Genomic DNA, 17386 nt, shown 5'->3' with positions numbered 1-17386 from the left:
CTTTAACTCTCCTTAATCTCCAGAGCAACTCCTTTCCCCTGAGCTTGCTTTGTTTCCAGTTTTGATTTTATACTCCCATGGTAGCATTCACTCTTCACATATTTGTTTACAGAACAAAAGCCACCCGTCTTTATAAGCACTGTGGAGCAGAAAACACCCCTTTTAGGTAATTTTATTCAGCTGTGCCAATAACAACAGCTATCTCTAGTCAATCCTACTGTGATGTGCAATTACTTTCTTGGAGCAAAAAGAAGCAAGACAGAACAAAGACATGCATAAAATGTTACCTTCGGAAGATGATGTGGAAACATACAGAACAACTCAATTATGTTTTCAGACCTACATGGCATGTAGTGCTGATGAAGTACAGACACTTCTGCAATTTTCTTTCCAATCAACTAAATTTCTATTAAAAAGGGTTGGCAATGCTTGTTACGCTAAAGAAGACTACAAACACTGCCAACTAAGGCACACATGGGTCACAATAGCTGTTTGTCTCCAAACCTTTGTTGCTTTGCACTAAGGAGAAAAGAAAAGCAACTCATTCCCAGCGAAACCACCAATGTTTGAAAGATGTACAAAGGTAACTTACAGACAGCAAAGGGATAGCAACTTTTCCAAGAAAATCAGGGGGTTTATCTCCATCTTCATCAAACACCGTCACTTCCAGAACGTCATGAATATCTTTAATAGGGCTGTAATGAAAAGTGCAGACACAAACAGTGATATTCGATACACATGCACGCAGTCTTCCCCACAAAGATCTGAGAATGCTGTTTTCCTAATTAAGTTTGTATTACCTTGGAGTATAAAACTAGCATTTAATTAAATTCCAAAAAAATTGAATCAAATGATGGATATTCCCCAAGCTTTCCCCTCGTGTTGCAGTGCCATAACTAGGTGAATAAACAACTACCAGACAGTGACGTTTTTTGTGCACCTATGTTGACTGTAACAGTGGATCAACTCTGCTTTCAAGCAGAGAAAGCTGGTGGCCGGGAGCGGTCCAGGGCTGAATTCAAAACCAGGCTCCAGGACACTAAGAATACATGAAAAATAATCCAGGAAGCAGAACATGTAATTGCATTTGACTTGAGCTATTATGTTCCTTTTAAACTATTAGCAACACCAATTACTTAAAAAATAATAAACCTAACAACCCTAATTAAAGGCCAAATGTACAATATTTTTATTCCATTCAATCCAAATTTTCGACCAATGCGGCAGCAGGCACTCAATCCTGAATATTTTATCAGATCATCAGTAAATCAGTCTCATTTCAGAAAAGTTGATGTGTGTGCTTGCAAAACCTGGGTAACCGGAGATGATTTATGAGTTGCGTTCATTGTCTCCTCTTTTCCCTCTACCACATGCTAGAATTAAAAGAAAGAGGCACATTGGCACAGCACCTGCTTTTTATTTAAATCAGTGCAGCCATTCTACCCAGAAGGCCACTTCAGGGCAGTCCTGCTCACGGAACCTCTCCCTTTGACACCATGGAGGTGCTCTTTGCAGAGCAGAGATAGGAGCTCAAAGCCACCTGTCCGTCCCTCCGCTAGCAGCTGCAGCGTGTTCTTCAGTGTGACCCAGGCACTATCTGCACCACATATGCACTATTTACAAGACCTTGTCTTTAAAATATGCCAAAACCTCTCACTTCAGCAACCGAACTTCCACATACCTCTAACACGCCATTACAATTTTTCATACAGTACAGCTACCAGGGGTATAAAATATTAAGAAACCCACACTGTGACACAGACAAGTGTGTTGCAGAAAATCCAAGTATGACGGGAAGGGCTCTTTGGTGGTATCGAATACTCCATTTGAAAGGGATTCACTCCGAACAATCCACTCTGCTCTAAATCATCACCAATAGCTTTTAAGTAGTTTGATCTTGATTAAAGGGGAAAAAAAATAATAAAAGGAATCCAAAGAGAGTTGTGAGAGCCTGACTGGCTCTGTGAATTTGCTGCACAGAGTGGCCACGCACGAGCAATAAGAAAGTTAGTGATAGTCTGCAGCTGACATTTCTGAGACCCTCAGGAAGTACAGAAACAAACCTTCTTTAAAAAAAAAAAGATTTGGGATTCTTATTAGGTTTATTTTGTTGGCTGAACATCCAAAAAGACTCATCTGTTGGCACAATCTCAGAATAAACAACGAGTGGAAACTTCTTGAGAACAGACAAAGCAAAAGAAAGGAAAGGCCTCCAAGAGACATGCATTCAGCTGCAGCCATGAACTCAACAGAAATCCAGCAAAGTACTTCTATCAAAGAGATCCGATACTTTTTACTGTGTTCACATCCAGCTAAGTGTTTTGGAACGTTGCTTTTGCAAGAAATCTGTAATTCTCAAACCGTTCTTCCAGTGGAGGGCTGTAGATGTTACAAATGCTCGACTGCCAGCCCTCACAGTTTCCTTCTTTACCGCAGACTGCTACAGTCTTGGGGATATTTATTTTAATCAGTTATTCACAAAAACTTTTCAGCATGAAGGAAGATAAAAAATTTGACTGCCAGTAACTTAACTATCACTTTTTGTTACTAATGAAGTCACCCCAAAAACACACGCTTTTATTTTCATAAAAACCTACGCTTCTGATTTGTGTTAAGCCATCTCTGATTAGTTTAAATTCATAAGACACAACAGGAACAACGTGAGCTCTAATTTTCTGCTTGCTTACAAATTAAATGAGGTATTCTGCCATGGTTCAATGAACCGTATTTTATTTTAAATTATGGAAAACGTAGGCGTGAGTATCTGGTCATCACTTTCCGTTATATTATCTCTTGGATCCAGATACAACTCCATTATGTCCAGTCATGATTCTTCCTATAAATATCACAGTAATTCTTCTTTTAATGACTTCTATTAATAAACTCCATCCAAGAACTAGTAAGAGGCAAAAAGCTCCAATTGAGTTATATTTGATATTTCTCCAGCATCCTCTTCTGACTATAAAAAGTGACATATCTTAAACTTGACCTTTGTATTTTTCCAAAGTCAATAGCTTTCATAGATAAGCTGCTAACTGTTTGGTGTTCCATCATGTTTTCAAAAGCAATTCACTTACAATGTGAAAACTTTGTTCCACTCTGGATTGAGGTTCTTGTAAACAGTATGTGTTTGAAGACTGTCATTTCCCAGCTCCAGTACACAGAAAGGATCACTTTTACCTATGGGAAAATCAGACTGGAATTAAAAAAATAAAAAAGCAGACCCGTTACTGTAGTTACCATGCACTCTTTCATTGTGGTACAGGCGTAGAACTTGACCGGCCAAATATAAATTCATTAAGGTAATTGGAGATTGCCTCCCACTGGTGGAATGACTTGTGCTAAATAAACAATATCACCGATGCATCTTCAGTTTTGAAATCAACACCACCTCGTAATCCATTCAGGTGCCTTCACTCTAATACTTGAAATCTGAGATTTACAGAGACTAATCTCTAAATCTGTACAGCAAGAAAAATCTGCTGAAGTTGACAACTACTCAGCTGACATTATGCAAGCAGTACTGTCACACTGACTCAGGTAGTGTTGGGGCTTCAGTTACAGCTGTTTTACCCTCTTCTTAGAGTGCGTGGTCTTCTCCAGTTGATTAGAGGATTAACTAGCCATGCCACAAGAAGAGAAGCGTGGCACGGAGCCTGTATCAGTAGCACTTCATCAGCCAATTCCATGGAAGCAAGTCCTTGAAGCTAAGGAGACCCTACGTAACGTCGCTGCTTCAATAAAACCCAAATCAATTCAAAGATCCAACTGCAGAATCCAGGTGTGAAGCAGGCAGAGTACTTAAAACCAAAAAAACCCAAATGGAATAAACAAAAAAATGCCCTCTATAAAGAAAGATGCTGGTGTGGAACACATTGCGGCACAGATGTTTGCTAACGCATTAATATATTGTTTTGATAAAGCACATGGCATGAATTTGTAGCTTTCACAACATAATGCAGCTCAGCAGTTTCCAGCATGAGCAGAGCTCCGTCTACCAGTGTGTCTGACTCAGTATCTGATTTAATCTCGTCGTCAGTTCTCATGTACAACTCAGGCACAGACTATCCAGCTTCACTTCTGTGTATGCAACTAAGTACGGCAGCAATGCCAGGATTTAGGTAGCAGGCAAAAGATATTTAAACAAAAGCTTTCCTTTTCTTAATCTTTATTTTCGGTATTATTAATGAAGGGCTCTTAAGGTTCTTACTCTGGGAAGTTTATGAAAGAACATGGAATCTTTTCAGTATGCAAACAGTGGGTATTAACTAGTCAATATTGGTAAAATTTAAAAACCATGTATATTACTAGAATCTGTTTGTCTTTTCCTTTTCAGCTTACGTGCCCGTTCCCTGAAAAGCAGCTCTTCAGAGAAACTGCTTGAAATGCAAACTGGTATGTGCCAAAAACAATCCCACTGTATAATTTGATATTCTGAATGCTATTTTTTGGTCAGTGAGCAAATGCAGCGTCTGAGAAGAACTCTCATGCATACACCGAAAACGTCCAATAAAGCAGAAAGTCATTTTCACGTCAACAAAGCTATTATCTAGGAATATAAAAGTATGGAAGGCTCAAACTGGGCTGGCTGTGGCTGAAGAACTTCCACGTATTCAATACACCTATGCGGAAACTTGACTAAAATTTATATCAAACGGCAGAATACTGATTGTCAAAACACTGATCCAAACCAAAGCAGAAACTACATGGTTTCCATGGGATGAAAACCCGCAATTAAAATCTACAGCATTAAGATATATCACCTGAGAGAATTCCCAGTCACACCAAGTAAGGAACAAGGTATAAGGTGGCACAACACTTCTCGTCTCCAGGAGTTTGCATACCTAAGACTTGTCACTGCTGTGGGATGGCACAGGGGAATACCACCTGCTCGGACAGCTCCTTCATTAAGCCCCAGGAAATCTTTGCGCTTCTTATTGTCTCCACAATTATTCCTTTATCAGATTTTTAGCCGGACTTTGAATTTACTTTTATCAATAACAATAAATCTGAGCAGTCTCCCTGGTAATGCAGGAAATATGGCACTGCTCTAGGAGGGCTCTATTATGGAAGCCCATAATTGCTGCACTAATCATTTATGAATGGCTCAGAACAGATAATTAATCTTTATGTCTCTCATTACATGATCAGAAATTATGCTATTTTTACCTAAAATGGCTGCATCCTTTTGCAATTTGGTGGGTCTATTACAGCATAATACTAGGATATTTTCAGCGCTGCCATTGAAAAACAATTTGTCATTTGCTTCATGAATCAGGCTCAAAGCCTGGGTTATTTTGAATATAATGACAGACTGAGTAACCTTTTACTTAAGCAGAATTTCATTCTCTGCTATGCACAAGGAATGTGTGTCACACACCCTGTAAGAAAAGTCTTTGAATTGCAGAATCAAGAACGTGCGTGTCTCTCCTAATGTTCATTATCCACCCACATGCTCCTGGTTAAGAACTGAGGGAAATGGGGCCAAATCCATCACTGATGCAACTGCATTAGCATCAGTGAAGTTTTCCAAAGAGTCCATAACCTCCTGAGCTCAGTTATTTCCCTCAACACTGCACATGTATTTTGATATAGAGCCCTATCCTGCTCTAGGTCCTGCTTTGCTGTTGCACAGCTTCTGCACAAGCTACCTTTCCTTACTGGCAGGCTTTTTTTCATTGTTGTCAAATTAAATTATTCAGTTCTTTGAAGAAAACGTATCTGCAGAAATCTTTTCTTCCACTGCAGGGAATTGAAACTGAAATACTACCATGATTAATGCTGGGTTTTATCCTTTGGTCCTTATTTTAGGAGCAGTGGTCTCCTATGTTATACTGACTGCATGAATTCCAGAGAATGGGGCAAGAGTGTTTTCTCTCTAGCATCTTTCTTGCCTTTATCAACAAGTTATCTTTGGAAAAAAAAAAAAAGCAGACTGTCAGCAAATATACAACACACTATGCTGTGTCTGTGAATTATGAGATGCTGCAAGATACAGAGGGGAATTAAAAGGTCTCCAGAATCCTGGAGAAGATGATAATAAAAATAATAATATCCAGGCAGTCACTACAGAGAAATATCAATTCTCTAGCTCTTCCCTGGAGAAACAATATGAAGTTGTATTCTTAAAAGCGTTAGCATCCATTGCTGTCAGGACCAGGAACAATTTGAGGTAAAGCTCAGTGGAAAATCTGTCCTTTCTAGAAGTAAGAGCCATGAAGATCGTTACAAATTGAAGCTTCAGTTCCCTATCACTGGTGAGCTTTCTTTTTCAGGTGAGAGCCCGCAGCACTTCCCGAATACAGACACTCAGCGCTGTGTCAGATGCCCCAAAATCCCTCCACTTGTTCACAAACATGCAAGGCACCCAACAACATTTGGAGATACTCATTTCAGAAGGCAGGCATACAGATGAGCCACTTTTTAATACCTATTTGATTAGGATATCCTAAATCCTAACCTACTGGTTATCTAGCATAAATCTAAAGGGGCACCAGATATCCAACCAGGAGGCCCTTCCCACATATTTTGGGAAAGCAAAACTATTTTGTGGCTCAGTTTCTTGGGGCAGGTTTCACACTGCAGAGAAGCTATGAGGTTTGCTTTCCCTTGTTCAACAGACAGTACAGCACAAAGTGTAAATAACACTCAGAACATACTATTGCATCAAATGCTGGAAAACAGAAATGGAATACCTGCAAAATCTGCTGCCAGGAGGTCAACTGCCTTTAAAACTTTGACCTGTAAGAAACCAACGTCCTTCATGTCTCTAAAGGAATTCTTTATACTCTGCAAAGAGGAAAACGTTTAGGATTTAGTTTAGGATACATTAAGTTTCAATTCAGTAAGAAACACATTGATGAACTACTAAACGGCTTTAGTGATACTCATTCACAGTTTCTACAGCATTTCAGTTTAGCAGCCAGTATTCACGTACATCCTTCCACTATCCCATTCTCAAAGCACAGCAACCTTACATTTCGTGACATTCCAAACTCGCAGCTCTTAAAGAGATTTTTAGTTCACATAAGTTACACATCAATTTCATGATGGAGACTGGAAAGAGCCCTACTTGCTTATGGAAATAACATCTGCCCATCAAAACAAAAAATGGGGCAGAGGTAGACCTGGAGAAACAGCATGGGTTTAGGAAGACAGCACACTCCATCAGGTGTTCTTCAAAGTGTTATCAAGTAATTTGAATTCATCATGTTTCAGTATCGCATCCCATTTTACAGAGAGGCTTACTCCTTTATGCTCAGCTTTAAAGGATTGAAGTGTGGAAGCCATCAAATGACTTAGTTCTCCTAAAGTTGAAAATTCAGAACACATCGTCCCAAAGGAGAAAAGAAAACTAAGTAATATTCTCTCCCTCCATGATATTCATAGACTTTCATTCCTCATGATAAGGTCTTAACATAATTCAAGTTTTTAAAGGGAAGCATTAGCTTAAAACTCATCAAATAGAGGCATCCAAATTGCTTGAGTCTATCTGCCCTGCCAATCTACTTGTCATTCTAAAGACAATAAGTATTCCAAATAATAGTTTTCTGTGGTAAGAGACATGTTATTATGACTGGACAAATCTTACTTCTTTTCTCCCTTCCCTTTTTTCCTTTGTTTCGGTTGTAGTTTTGACTACTTTGAAAAATAAAGCAGAAAAGGAGTAAAAAAAAAAAAATGCAAACTCACATAGCGCTGTGCAATCTGTTTTCTTTCACTGGGGTCTCCCAGAGGGCAGACACACAGATCAGAGATGGACACTCCTGTACATGGGGTGACAGCAATCAGCATTATCAGGGACCCCGGATGTTTTTCCAGAGGCAGCTCTAAGCAATTTGTCTGTTTCATTGACAGGGCAGAAATGTCAACTTTACATCTAGAACAACAATGCCAAGGGTTAATGAATAAGAGGAGGTAAATAAAATAAAGCAGTATTTAATATTGATTTCAGTAGCAAGCAGGCAGCAAAAGCTTTGTGGAGATATGCACATATGTGTGTGCACATATGAAACTAAACATGGAAAACAAAGCCAGTTTCTACTGTACTTAGTGTCAGTTTTGCTTTCCGGTTCACCTACTGGTAAAGCAAAGGTAAAAGGTTTGGGCTGCACAGTAGAAAACTCAACTCCGGCCTGCCTCACTTCCCCTCCCAAATCCCACCGTGCTTTGTGATGGATTTTAAAGAATTTTATTTCACCTGGGGGAAAAGAAAAGAGGCAAACACAAAATTTAAAACATTAGCCTAAAATAGATTCGTTTCTTTAAAGTCACATACTCCATTTTATGCTACATTATACTGTATGCCCCAATCTCTTTTACAAGCCTTACTAGAGTTACGTTTTCAGTGTACTGTTATATTTCCCAGGGGGAAGGACTGTCTTGAAAGTTCCCCCCACCTTCAGCATAGTGCACGCACCATTAATCTGATTTAAAATAATAAAATAAAAAGGAGAAACGTTTATGAAGAGACAATAATAAAAGATAAGGATGGGCTAAAGGAGAGATCGCTAGACATCCAGTTACATGTGAAGGGAGCAGCTCAATGCAACAGAAAATCTAATCACCTTGCTCGGCTAAATGCCTTCTATTTAGAAGTCCAGTAAATGGAGTGGAACTTTTCTGAACCTCTGTGAGCCTTGGCTTTCAAGAACAAGCTAAACAAAAGTTGTAGATGATGGAAAAAAAAAAAAAAAGCAGGAAGGAGAGGCTTTGTTGCCACAGAGCAAGGGGAGTCACATTCCTCTAAGGGACGGCGAGCGGATGATGGAAGGAGAGAGATTTCTCTCCCCTTAATGCCTGCCGACAAGTTTTTATTTAAACTAAACTTGTTAAGGTGTTGTCTTAATAGGCTAAAATTCCACAGGGTTCCCCCAGGTGGGTTTCTTCTGGGTAAATGGTGCATGTAGTGTTCCTGATTGATCCCATTCCAGTAGTAGAGCTGGAGCAGTTTATACCCATCTGCTATAAATTGCATGCTTTCCGCTTCTCAACAGCCTATTTTCTGTGAATGCTAAGGGAGGTGAAAAAAAAAAAAACCAAAACATTTCAGCCTGAAAACCCAACAAGCTATATTATGAAGTGAAACTCATTGCTCTGATGAGTTTGTAAGTCATCCAGTAGCTCCCTGTATTAAAACACAGTTCTGTGTGTAAGCTTCTGACCAAAGTCAATGGGGATGACTTCGCCTTAAGCGTGCTCTTTGCTATTCACCTTGCTGAGCGTACAACAGGTTGCAAGTTTACTCTTACTAAGTGCTTTCAAGTGTTTTGAAAGAGAAGGAAAATGAGCTAGGAAGAGTTCCAACACAGTTCGGCAAGCAGGTTGCCTCTCACCAGTTTCCAAGTGTGAAAGGTCACACTCAAGCTCATTGCTATACCTAGACTCTTCAGAAAGATACAAGAGAAAATGTGCAAGGAGGGAAAAGAAACCAAAAATAAAACAAAAAGGCAAGCATTTGAGAAAGACCTCATCACTCTCACCCCGCAGTTCAACATCACCTTGGCTGCATTTACAGCAGTGTTACTGATACCTTACGTATCCAGTGCAAAAGGGGAATGTATAATTATCTTGTTTTGTTTTGTTTTTAATTTATTTTTACAGATGAAGAAATTGAATCGAGGACAGAAGTGAAACTCAGGGTCACCCAGCTGGGTCTGTGGTCCAGCTGGCCACACAGGCCACGTCTCCCACATCAGCATTTCACCCACCCACTCAAACACAACGCAGAACTGGGAAAAGCTGCATTTGCAATTAGTGTTAAGAAATTTCCATGTGAAAAGAGAGAGAAAAGACAAAACTTTCAGATGACGGTGCGGCTCCCACCAGAAGATAACCTTAGAAATTTCATGTATCTCAAAGGCAAAGTTAAATATGATTCTAGTTTGTTTTGGCAAATTGGAGTTGTTTCACTTATTCAAAGAATTTCATTAGCCAAAGGTCAAAGAAAAGATTGAGTATAAGGGTGTGGGGGTAGGAGGGATGCACATGTGGGGGGGGAAAAGCAGCAGGAGATGGAGTATAAGCATTTCTTCCTCAACTCATGTCTGATTTCCATGCAAGCTAACTTCCTAAAAACATCTGTGTTCACTCAAGGTGATGGCATGCTGCTGTACTTTCTTTTGAGAAACTGAAGAGAAAATCCACATTTGCACTTGCAAATGGCAAAAGGCTTAAGAAAAAGAATCTGTTTCATTTAGGTTATAGAAGGCAACTGATCAGACTATAACGAATGTGTCTCGGTGAAGCAATTAGATGTTCTATTTAGTATATATACACTCAGAAATTTTCACACAAGCACTTCTACACTTCTAAACTGAGTCGAACTATATCCCCGTCCTCCTGAAAGAGAAATCCTCCATTTTCCATCTTCTAGCTTTATATCTGAAAGACCTTATTACAGATAATTATTTCACAGAAAAGCAGTAAGAGACTATGGGAATGACCACAGCATAAAACAAACGGAAGCATTCCACTGGTTTTGCAGAAAATTAGCCAGATCTAAATGCAAAGAGCAAAACCCACAAGTTATTCGCACCTGAGGTGATGCAAATGATCTCCCAAGTTAAATTCTCAACATAGTAACCTTATTTCAGAATAGAATGGCTCTGCTTGTTGTCATCCTTCCATAAATCAAGGAATTAAATTCAGGCATAGTATTTCACACATGGCAATATGCATGATCTATAGAGGATAGAGGTCTGTTACCTCAATTAAACGCTTTTCTTCCTTCTCTTGATCAATATAGAAGTCTAAGCCTCTATACTGACCTCTAGTCCTGCAGAGGAATATGCTTCAGCTTTACTTTTTGTTTAAGATTTTCTTTTGACTTCTTGACTTACAGCCCTTACATTTATCTGCCATATTTTTTTCACCCTTTTGCAATTAATTTCACAAAGAAACTTTACTTGAGAACAGTATATACTAAATTTGGGGTAATTTGTTTTCATTTATCAAGGAATCAAATGTTAAGTTTTCACTAGGAGGAGCTGGGCTTAGGCACTTCCCAGCAGCCCATCCAGAGTCCATCAAATAATGGTAAGTATCCTTATATATACATAAGTATATATGATAACACCGAGACAAATTATTACCTTTTTTCCTCCAGAACCCTTGGAAGCCCTTCACAAATGAGGTCAGAATCACAATCAGTATACAGTAAGATGTGTCTAAGATTAATATTTGGAAAGGGATTCCAAATGCCACAGGTGCCAGAGAGATGGTTAACATGGTCCTATTCTGACTTATACTAGACATAAATTCAGTGAAATTTAATTGAAAGGTTTGGTCCCAGTCATCGTAGATTTTACCACTTCATCCCAACTGTGTGGCCTTTAGAACAAGTTGTTCCTGCCTGCAAAGGCACCATTTCCCTGAGGCATTCCTCAAAGATACCAGATGCTCTCCTACTGCACTGCTCATGGTCTTAAGTCTTGTGATTTTTGTAAAATGCCTTTCTTGATGCAGGTTTGTGGTGAAAAGAACCGATATTTCGCAGTATCACTTTCTCAAAACATATTTCTTAATGCAGAGATGCTCACTCGCAATTTGGCATAAACAATTTAACACAGCCTGGACAAATTCTGCACACGTTAACACCTTTGTTTATTAATATACATTAACATCATCTCTTGTTTATAGCATGCCTCTTATCCCAAGGGACACAAAAAGCACTCCGTAAATGTTAGTAGCAGCTCTGTGCAGACTAAATAGAGGGATTATTTCGTCCAGCAGCACAGAACAGCCACCCCCCAGCGTCAGACTCTGGCAGCTGAACCCCTCAGTGCTGCAGTATATTACGTGAGAAATTGGATCCCAATGGAAATATAAGGACAACGTAGGTAGGCTGAATGTAATAATTTAGGTTGCACTGCACCCTGACAGTGAGGGCCCACTGCACAATAGGAGAAGGGTGACATGAAACCGCAACTTCACTAATTCAGAAGCAGACAAATGCCCCAGGTGTTAGTGTTTAGTACCAAAGGTCCAATGCATTCCTTATTCTATATGTTCCATAGGCTTCATGGACACTTCAGGCTCTATTTCAAGAATATTTTACCTTAAAACCAAATTATGCCTGGGAGAAGAGAAAGGTTCCAGGGGCTTAAACCATCCATCCTACACAAAATCGTGGGTCTAACGGGATGAACAAAAGTCTTTATTCCACAGAAGTTCAGCAGCGTGTGGATCAGCAGATGTGACAACTCATTATTTTAACATCTAACCAACACAGTCCACCCTACATAGCCCTGAGAGAACATAATGAATTCTGCTCTACCCACAAGTTAACCACAGAATTATTAAGATCCAGCAAATTTTGCTTTTTTTTTTTTTCTTTAAAGCCATGAAAATATGTGAAGGCAGTTGGGGCATAATGCTGTAGGTAATGACTGAGTACAACCCGCAGGCATTTTACTGAAGAATCTTTCTTATAGCACAGTTGTGAAATCCAGATTTCAAAACTCAACTTGGAAGTCACAGTGACAACGAACACGGCACCTCATAATGCCGTTTTTCCTACAAAAAACCTTTTCCAGATTAGACTGCACTTGAACCATACAGTAAAAAAATATATTTATTGGGTTTCAAAAGTTTCTACACTGTGCAAACAAGGCTGGTCATTACGCATTTGGTGCTTACCTACACGTGCAATCACCAAATCTAGCATATTTTTTTCCTGTTTTGATGCTACAGGGAAATCACTGCACTTAAGGCAACAGCAATGTTTCCTTTCCACTGACAACAAAAGTAACTTTAAGGTAAATCTGACAGACACAAGCTTTCCCATTGCTGAAATCTTTAATAACACCACTGGTTATAGAATAAGCTGATCACTTTTTGCCACACTGAACACCACCTGCCTGAAACAAGTAGAAAAAAAAAAAAGAAGGGAAAAAAAGTAAGAAAGAATTCCTCCTGTGTCAAGGAGACTGAACAGAGGCAAGCCACAAACACTGCTACATTTCGTAACTCTAAACAGAAAATATCAGAAGTAATAAAAGTAACTGTAAGAACTGAAGGAACAAATTCATCTCCAGCCACTTCTCCATGTGATGAACAACAGCATTCAGCCAGAAAGCATTTCCTGCTCTGCAAAACCACAAACATTTGTAGAGCCAAAGGGGATTGTTCTTTTCAGTGAATAGTTTCAAACTACTTTTAATACTTAAAGCAAGAGAATGTTCTTATTAGTTAGTGCTATTTAGTCAGCAAGTTGTGAAATACTCGCCAGGTAAGAATGCAAACAACTGCAGACGGCATCCTTGCTCCTAAGAGTTTAGAGGTTGGGGCACTGATCCAGCTGTACAGATGCAGTTTGGGGAGACAAAAGCAAAAGAAGAGACGAGGGCAATAGGAGGAAAGATACAGTTATCTCTAGGAAACTAAGACTGTGCTAGTACTGTACAAAACTGGGTGGATTTAGATGGACGAAAACGATCAGGACTCAACAGTAGGAACCACAGTCCATTTCCATTAAGAAATTAAAATGAAAGGTTCAACTAACTAGCCCACAAAATGTCTGCTGCTAATGTGGCATGAGATTGATCATTTGAAGTTATAACATAATAATGCAGCAGGACAAAATCCTCTATCAGTCAGGAGACAGACATTCCCTGAGAGGTCAACCCTGCAAGCCATACTTTAAATAGCAAGAGATGGTACAATAAGTTGGGGCACCAACCTAAATATAAATGAATGTAACATAAATTACATTAGCTTTTGCATTTAACCCCCCTCCAAAATAGCACTTACGTTCCCAAAAGCTCCTCGTGCTTTTTGTTATCCTTTCTCCAGACCTCAATGTCCAACATATCCTTCCTGTCAGAGAAGTAGTGAAAATCAAACTGTTCCCTCCACTGAGGATTTGCACTCTTACACAGTGTCTAGAAAACATGCAGTTATAATATTTACTTTTCTTAAATGGCACGTATTTCCACAGTAAAGCACATATCAATTCTACAACAAAGCCAGATGTTATGGTACCCAAGTGCTAAGAAGGTCATCCAAACCAAAGCTCCACAGTTCATAAAACAGAGCCTCAGCATTCTTCCTCACAGTAATGCTAACTATTCAAATGTGATGTCAATGAATGGCTAGAGAAACGCAAGGTGGATCCTCCAGTTCCACTCTCACTGAGCCACGGTCATCATTCAACACCACTCATGCCAGAAGAAATCAGGAATTCGCCTTTTGAAGACAGTCATCTTAAAGCAGGTTTGAATTACTTCAGAAATTCAAGCTAATATTTTTCACTCTTTAATGTTAAGATATAAGCAAAGAAGGAGAAGCTTTGATAATATTAACATGGCATTCATTTGATATCTGTAAATTGTCCTTCTGAGTTCAGTGAGATCTTTCACACTTTCAGGTTACTCTGAGAATGCCAGTATTCACCGGGCTGAGATTTAAATCACTTGCAATTCATATCACACTACACTAACCACCATCAGCATCAGCATGGCCACTGAGAGAACAGGAGATAGGATTAGCTGGACCATGACTGAGATTTCCTCCACCCTGGCTGCTTTTCTGGCCCGTGAGATCGTACCTCATAAGTTAAATAAACTCCAGGAAAGAACATGAAGTACAGACAATTTGAATTCCTACTACAGTGTTAAAGCTGCGGTCCCCAACTCTTGCTGGACTCCAGACAGAAGTACTAGGCAATTAATTCAGTGCAGGCAACGTTGGCCTGAACTCCCTCTTTTAAACTTTTCAATTTTCTGTGACTGCAAACAATGGAGAGTCGTTCAGATTCATAACACAAGCTATGGACCATAAAGAGAAACATAAAAAGGGATCTTAACGAGAATACTGTATATTTATTCTAAAATAACTAAACCATTTGTTATTTTTCAAAGCTGCTTTTCAAAATAAAAACATCATATCGTGACCTTGGTTGAGGTCTTCTGTAGGGGACAGAGTGCAGGTTTCAGTCTACATCTGAACGCTATGTTCTGTGAACTTGTGCTGCACATTTTGTACAGGAGGGATTTTGTTTGTTTCCTCCTCCTCCCTCCACATTTCCAGTTCATGACACGCGGAGCTTTTGCTTTCTCAACAGAATAGTATTTTAATTACTGTTTATTTCCTTACTGGACTTCGGAGACAAAACGTGTATCTTTGGGAACCCTACTCATTTCTTTGTTTCCTATTAAATGGTACTACATACACGCAAATACAGCCTAAAAGAATAAAATTTTAAATCAAGACCCTGGAATTTTCCAGATGTTTTGTGGTTGGTTTGGTGGTAGGCTTCTCCTTTTTTTTTTTCCCCCTCTGTGAAAGGTAACATGTCTGAAGAAAAGTGCTTCAAGAAAACATTCCCCTTCACCAGGAACCATTTCAGGTCTGCTTTCCCAGCATACCTAACATTGCAAACCTGACTTCTGTATTGGCAGAGAGGAAAGAACACGTGTGATGCATGTAGCCTTGTTTCATTTCACATTAACACTGAGCATCCATCAATATGATGAGCACGTTAAATGCACAAAAACAGATAACACTACTCCCAACTTCCTTATTTCTATGTTGCCGTATATAACATATTAATAAAATGTCAGCATCCTTCCGTCTGGTCTCCTGGTTTTGATCTCACTTTTATAACAAAAAAAGATTCAAGAATAGTTCCAAACTGGAAGAAATTCTGAGTTACCTACCTTACTCTTGTATCTTTGATCTCCCAGTTTCAGGAGAATAAAAACTTCTGCCAAGCCCCCTACAGGGATGTTCCTCCCTTCCAGGAGCGTGATGGTGACCTGCCCATTCCACAGCTGGTTCTTGCGCAAAGAGTCAGAGAGTCGCACGTTCCGCATGAAACTTGCCTGCAAAGCAAGTTGGGGACACAAAACAGTCATACACTCAAACCCATGTTTTTATACACACATCGACAGTGATATGAAATCATCAGAAGTGAGAGAGGTATCACCAGTTCCTCACAGCAAGCAAGGAACTAAGGGCACAACAATACTAAGGGTTTTCTGCCTGTTCCGTGCTACAGCTGTCCCCATGAACGGACCACGCTCAGTGTCAGGACAACATCAGCACATTTAGTTAAACTACCAGAGAAGTCAACATCAGCTAACCTGGCTGAGCTTCAAAAAGAGCAGAGCTTGAGTGCGTAGAGCAAACTGTTACCTTGTCTCACAGAACAACACAGGACAGTGACACAGAGAAGGGACAGAAGAGGGGAGAAAGGAAAGCTAGCTAAAAATGTCTCCAGCTACATCGATAAAACTGGGGTCTGTCCTTTCCTGTGAGGCAGGCCACCGCCATACACTGCCTATGGCCCGGTGAAGGACTGAAGTCGCATCTTCCACCGCTCAGTGTCCTCCACCTTAGCTCTTTGCCTGCAGACTGTCAGAGCTGCAGCTTCCAGAAACTGAGCTCACGAACCAAGAACACCGACGCCTGCTGAAAAGCACTGACACAACTGGGCTCTTTATCAGGAGTTACGGTTACCTAGTAGGCACATTTGTTACCTTCATGATTTCCTCCTACATAGCATGGCTGCACTAACAGTTTGCTAACTGGCAGTATTTTATTGGACAGAGGATGATTAAATAGGCCTTTATTTGGAGGGAGTAAGAGTGAGAGCTGGAAGCATTAAAACTCAAGGCTATCCTCTTCTTCTCGCAGTAAAACCCTGCCATATTTTATTCTTGGGAAGCAACTTTTAACTCGCCACACTTTGGAGCTTCAATCATATTATATACAGGTGGGAGCAAGACAGAAGAGATTGCACAAGTCACTTTAAAGCAGGACGAGTTGGCTTTAAAAGCAAGTAAGAAACGTTGTTGCTAAATAAAATGATTGAAAAAGCACCTGATGTCTGAAGATTACTTTTTATGGATCAATTACCCAGCTACAAAATTCTTAAATCATGGGTGGTGAACTCACAAATTTTAACTCGCTTTTTATTTTAAAATACCCAACTCTTTGGATCCCACAAGCATATTAATATACTTCTATTTAAACACCCCGTTTGGCTTTCCTGGCACACTGGAGAAAGATTCCTACCTTTAAAAAGAAAATGAGATTTTGATTCATAAATCCAGCTGCAATGTAATTTTTTTTCTTTTTTTTTTTTTCAAGTTGGTCTTTTAGGCCAAAAAACTAAAGCATGACTGTTCCCATGGACATACTTCAAAGACCCAGAAGATATATTCCTCCCTAAACACTGCAACTATTTCAAAATCCTTTTTATAAAAAAGGGAGTAATGTCCACAAGGGATCAAAGGGCATTCTGCAGTCTGGCAATCGCCTTAGAAAAATGGCAGTGCTTCCATGAAATATGCCCTAAAATAATTTTGCAGCTTGGTATGTCCTAATTTCGAATTGGATGTTTATCTTGGAAAAGCTTCTATCTAACTTGTCCATAAAACAG

The 17386-nt window shown here is 39.6% G+C and overlaps 1 protein-coding gene across 3 annotated transcripts in view; it reads right to left on the bottom strand.

The window, feature by feature from the left end:
* MCTP2 (multiple C2 and transmembrane domain containing 2) overlaps window positions 1–17386 on the bottom strand; it is a 117622-nt gene that overhangs the window by 56196 nt on the left and 44040 nt on the right. For 2 of the 3 annotated variants that reach the window (XM_021407429.1, XM_021407428.1), the window contains exons 10-15: window positions 15660–15824; window positions 13753–13883; window positions 7693–7879; window positions 6696–6789; window positions 3078–3180; window positions 593–695 (exon numbers count right to left, since the gene is read on the bottom strand). In XM_021407429.1, coding sequence (XP_021263104.1) covers window positions 593–695; window positions 3078–3180; window positions 6696–6789; window positions 7693–7879; window positions 13753–13883; window positions 15660–15824 — 783 coding nt within the window. Of the gene's footprint in view, window positions 1–592; window positions 696–3077; window positions 3181–6695; window positions 6790–7692; window positions 7880–13752; window positions 13884–15659; window positions 15825–17386 lie in introns of those variants that run through there. The other variant, XM_021407430.1, reaches the window with a different exon arrangement.

This window comes from Numida meleagris, chromosome 9 (assembly GCF_002078875.1).
Source record: "Numida meleagris isolate 19003 breed g44 Domestic line chromosome 9, NumMel1.0, whole genome shotgun sequence".
NCBI lineage: Eukaryota > Metazoa > Chordata > Aves > Galliformes > Numididae > Numida > Numida meleagris.
The sequence above is the reverse complement of the archived record's forward strand: the minus strand, read 5'-3'. Positions and strand labels throughout refer to the sequence as shown.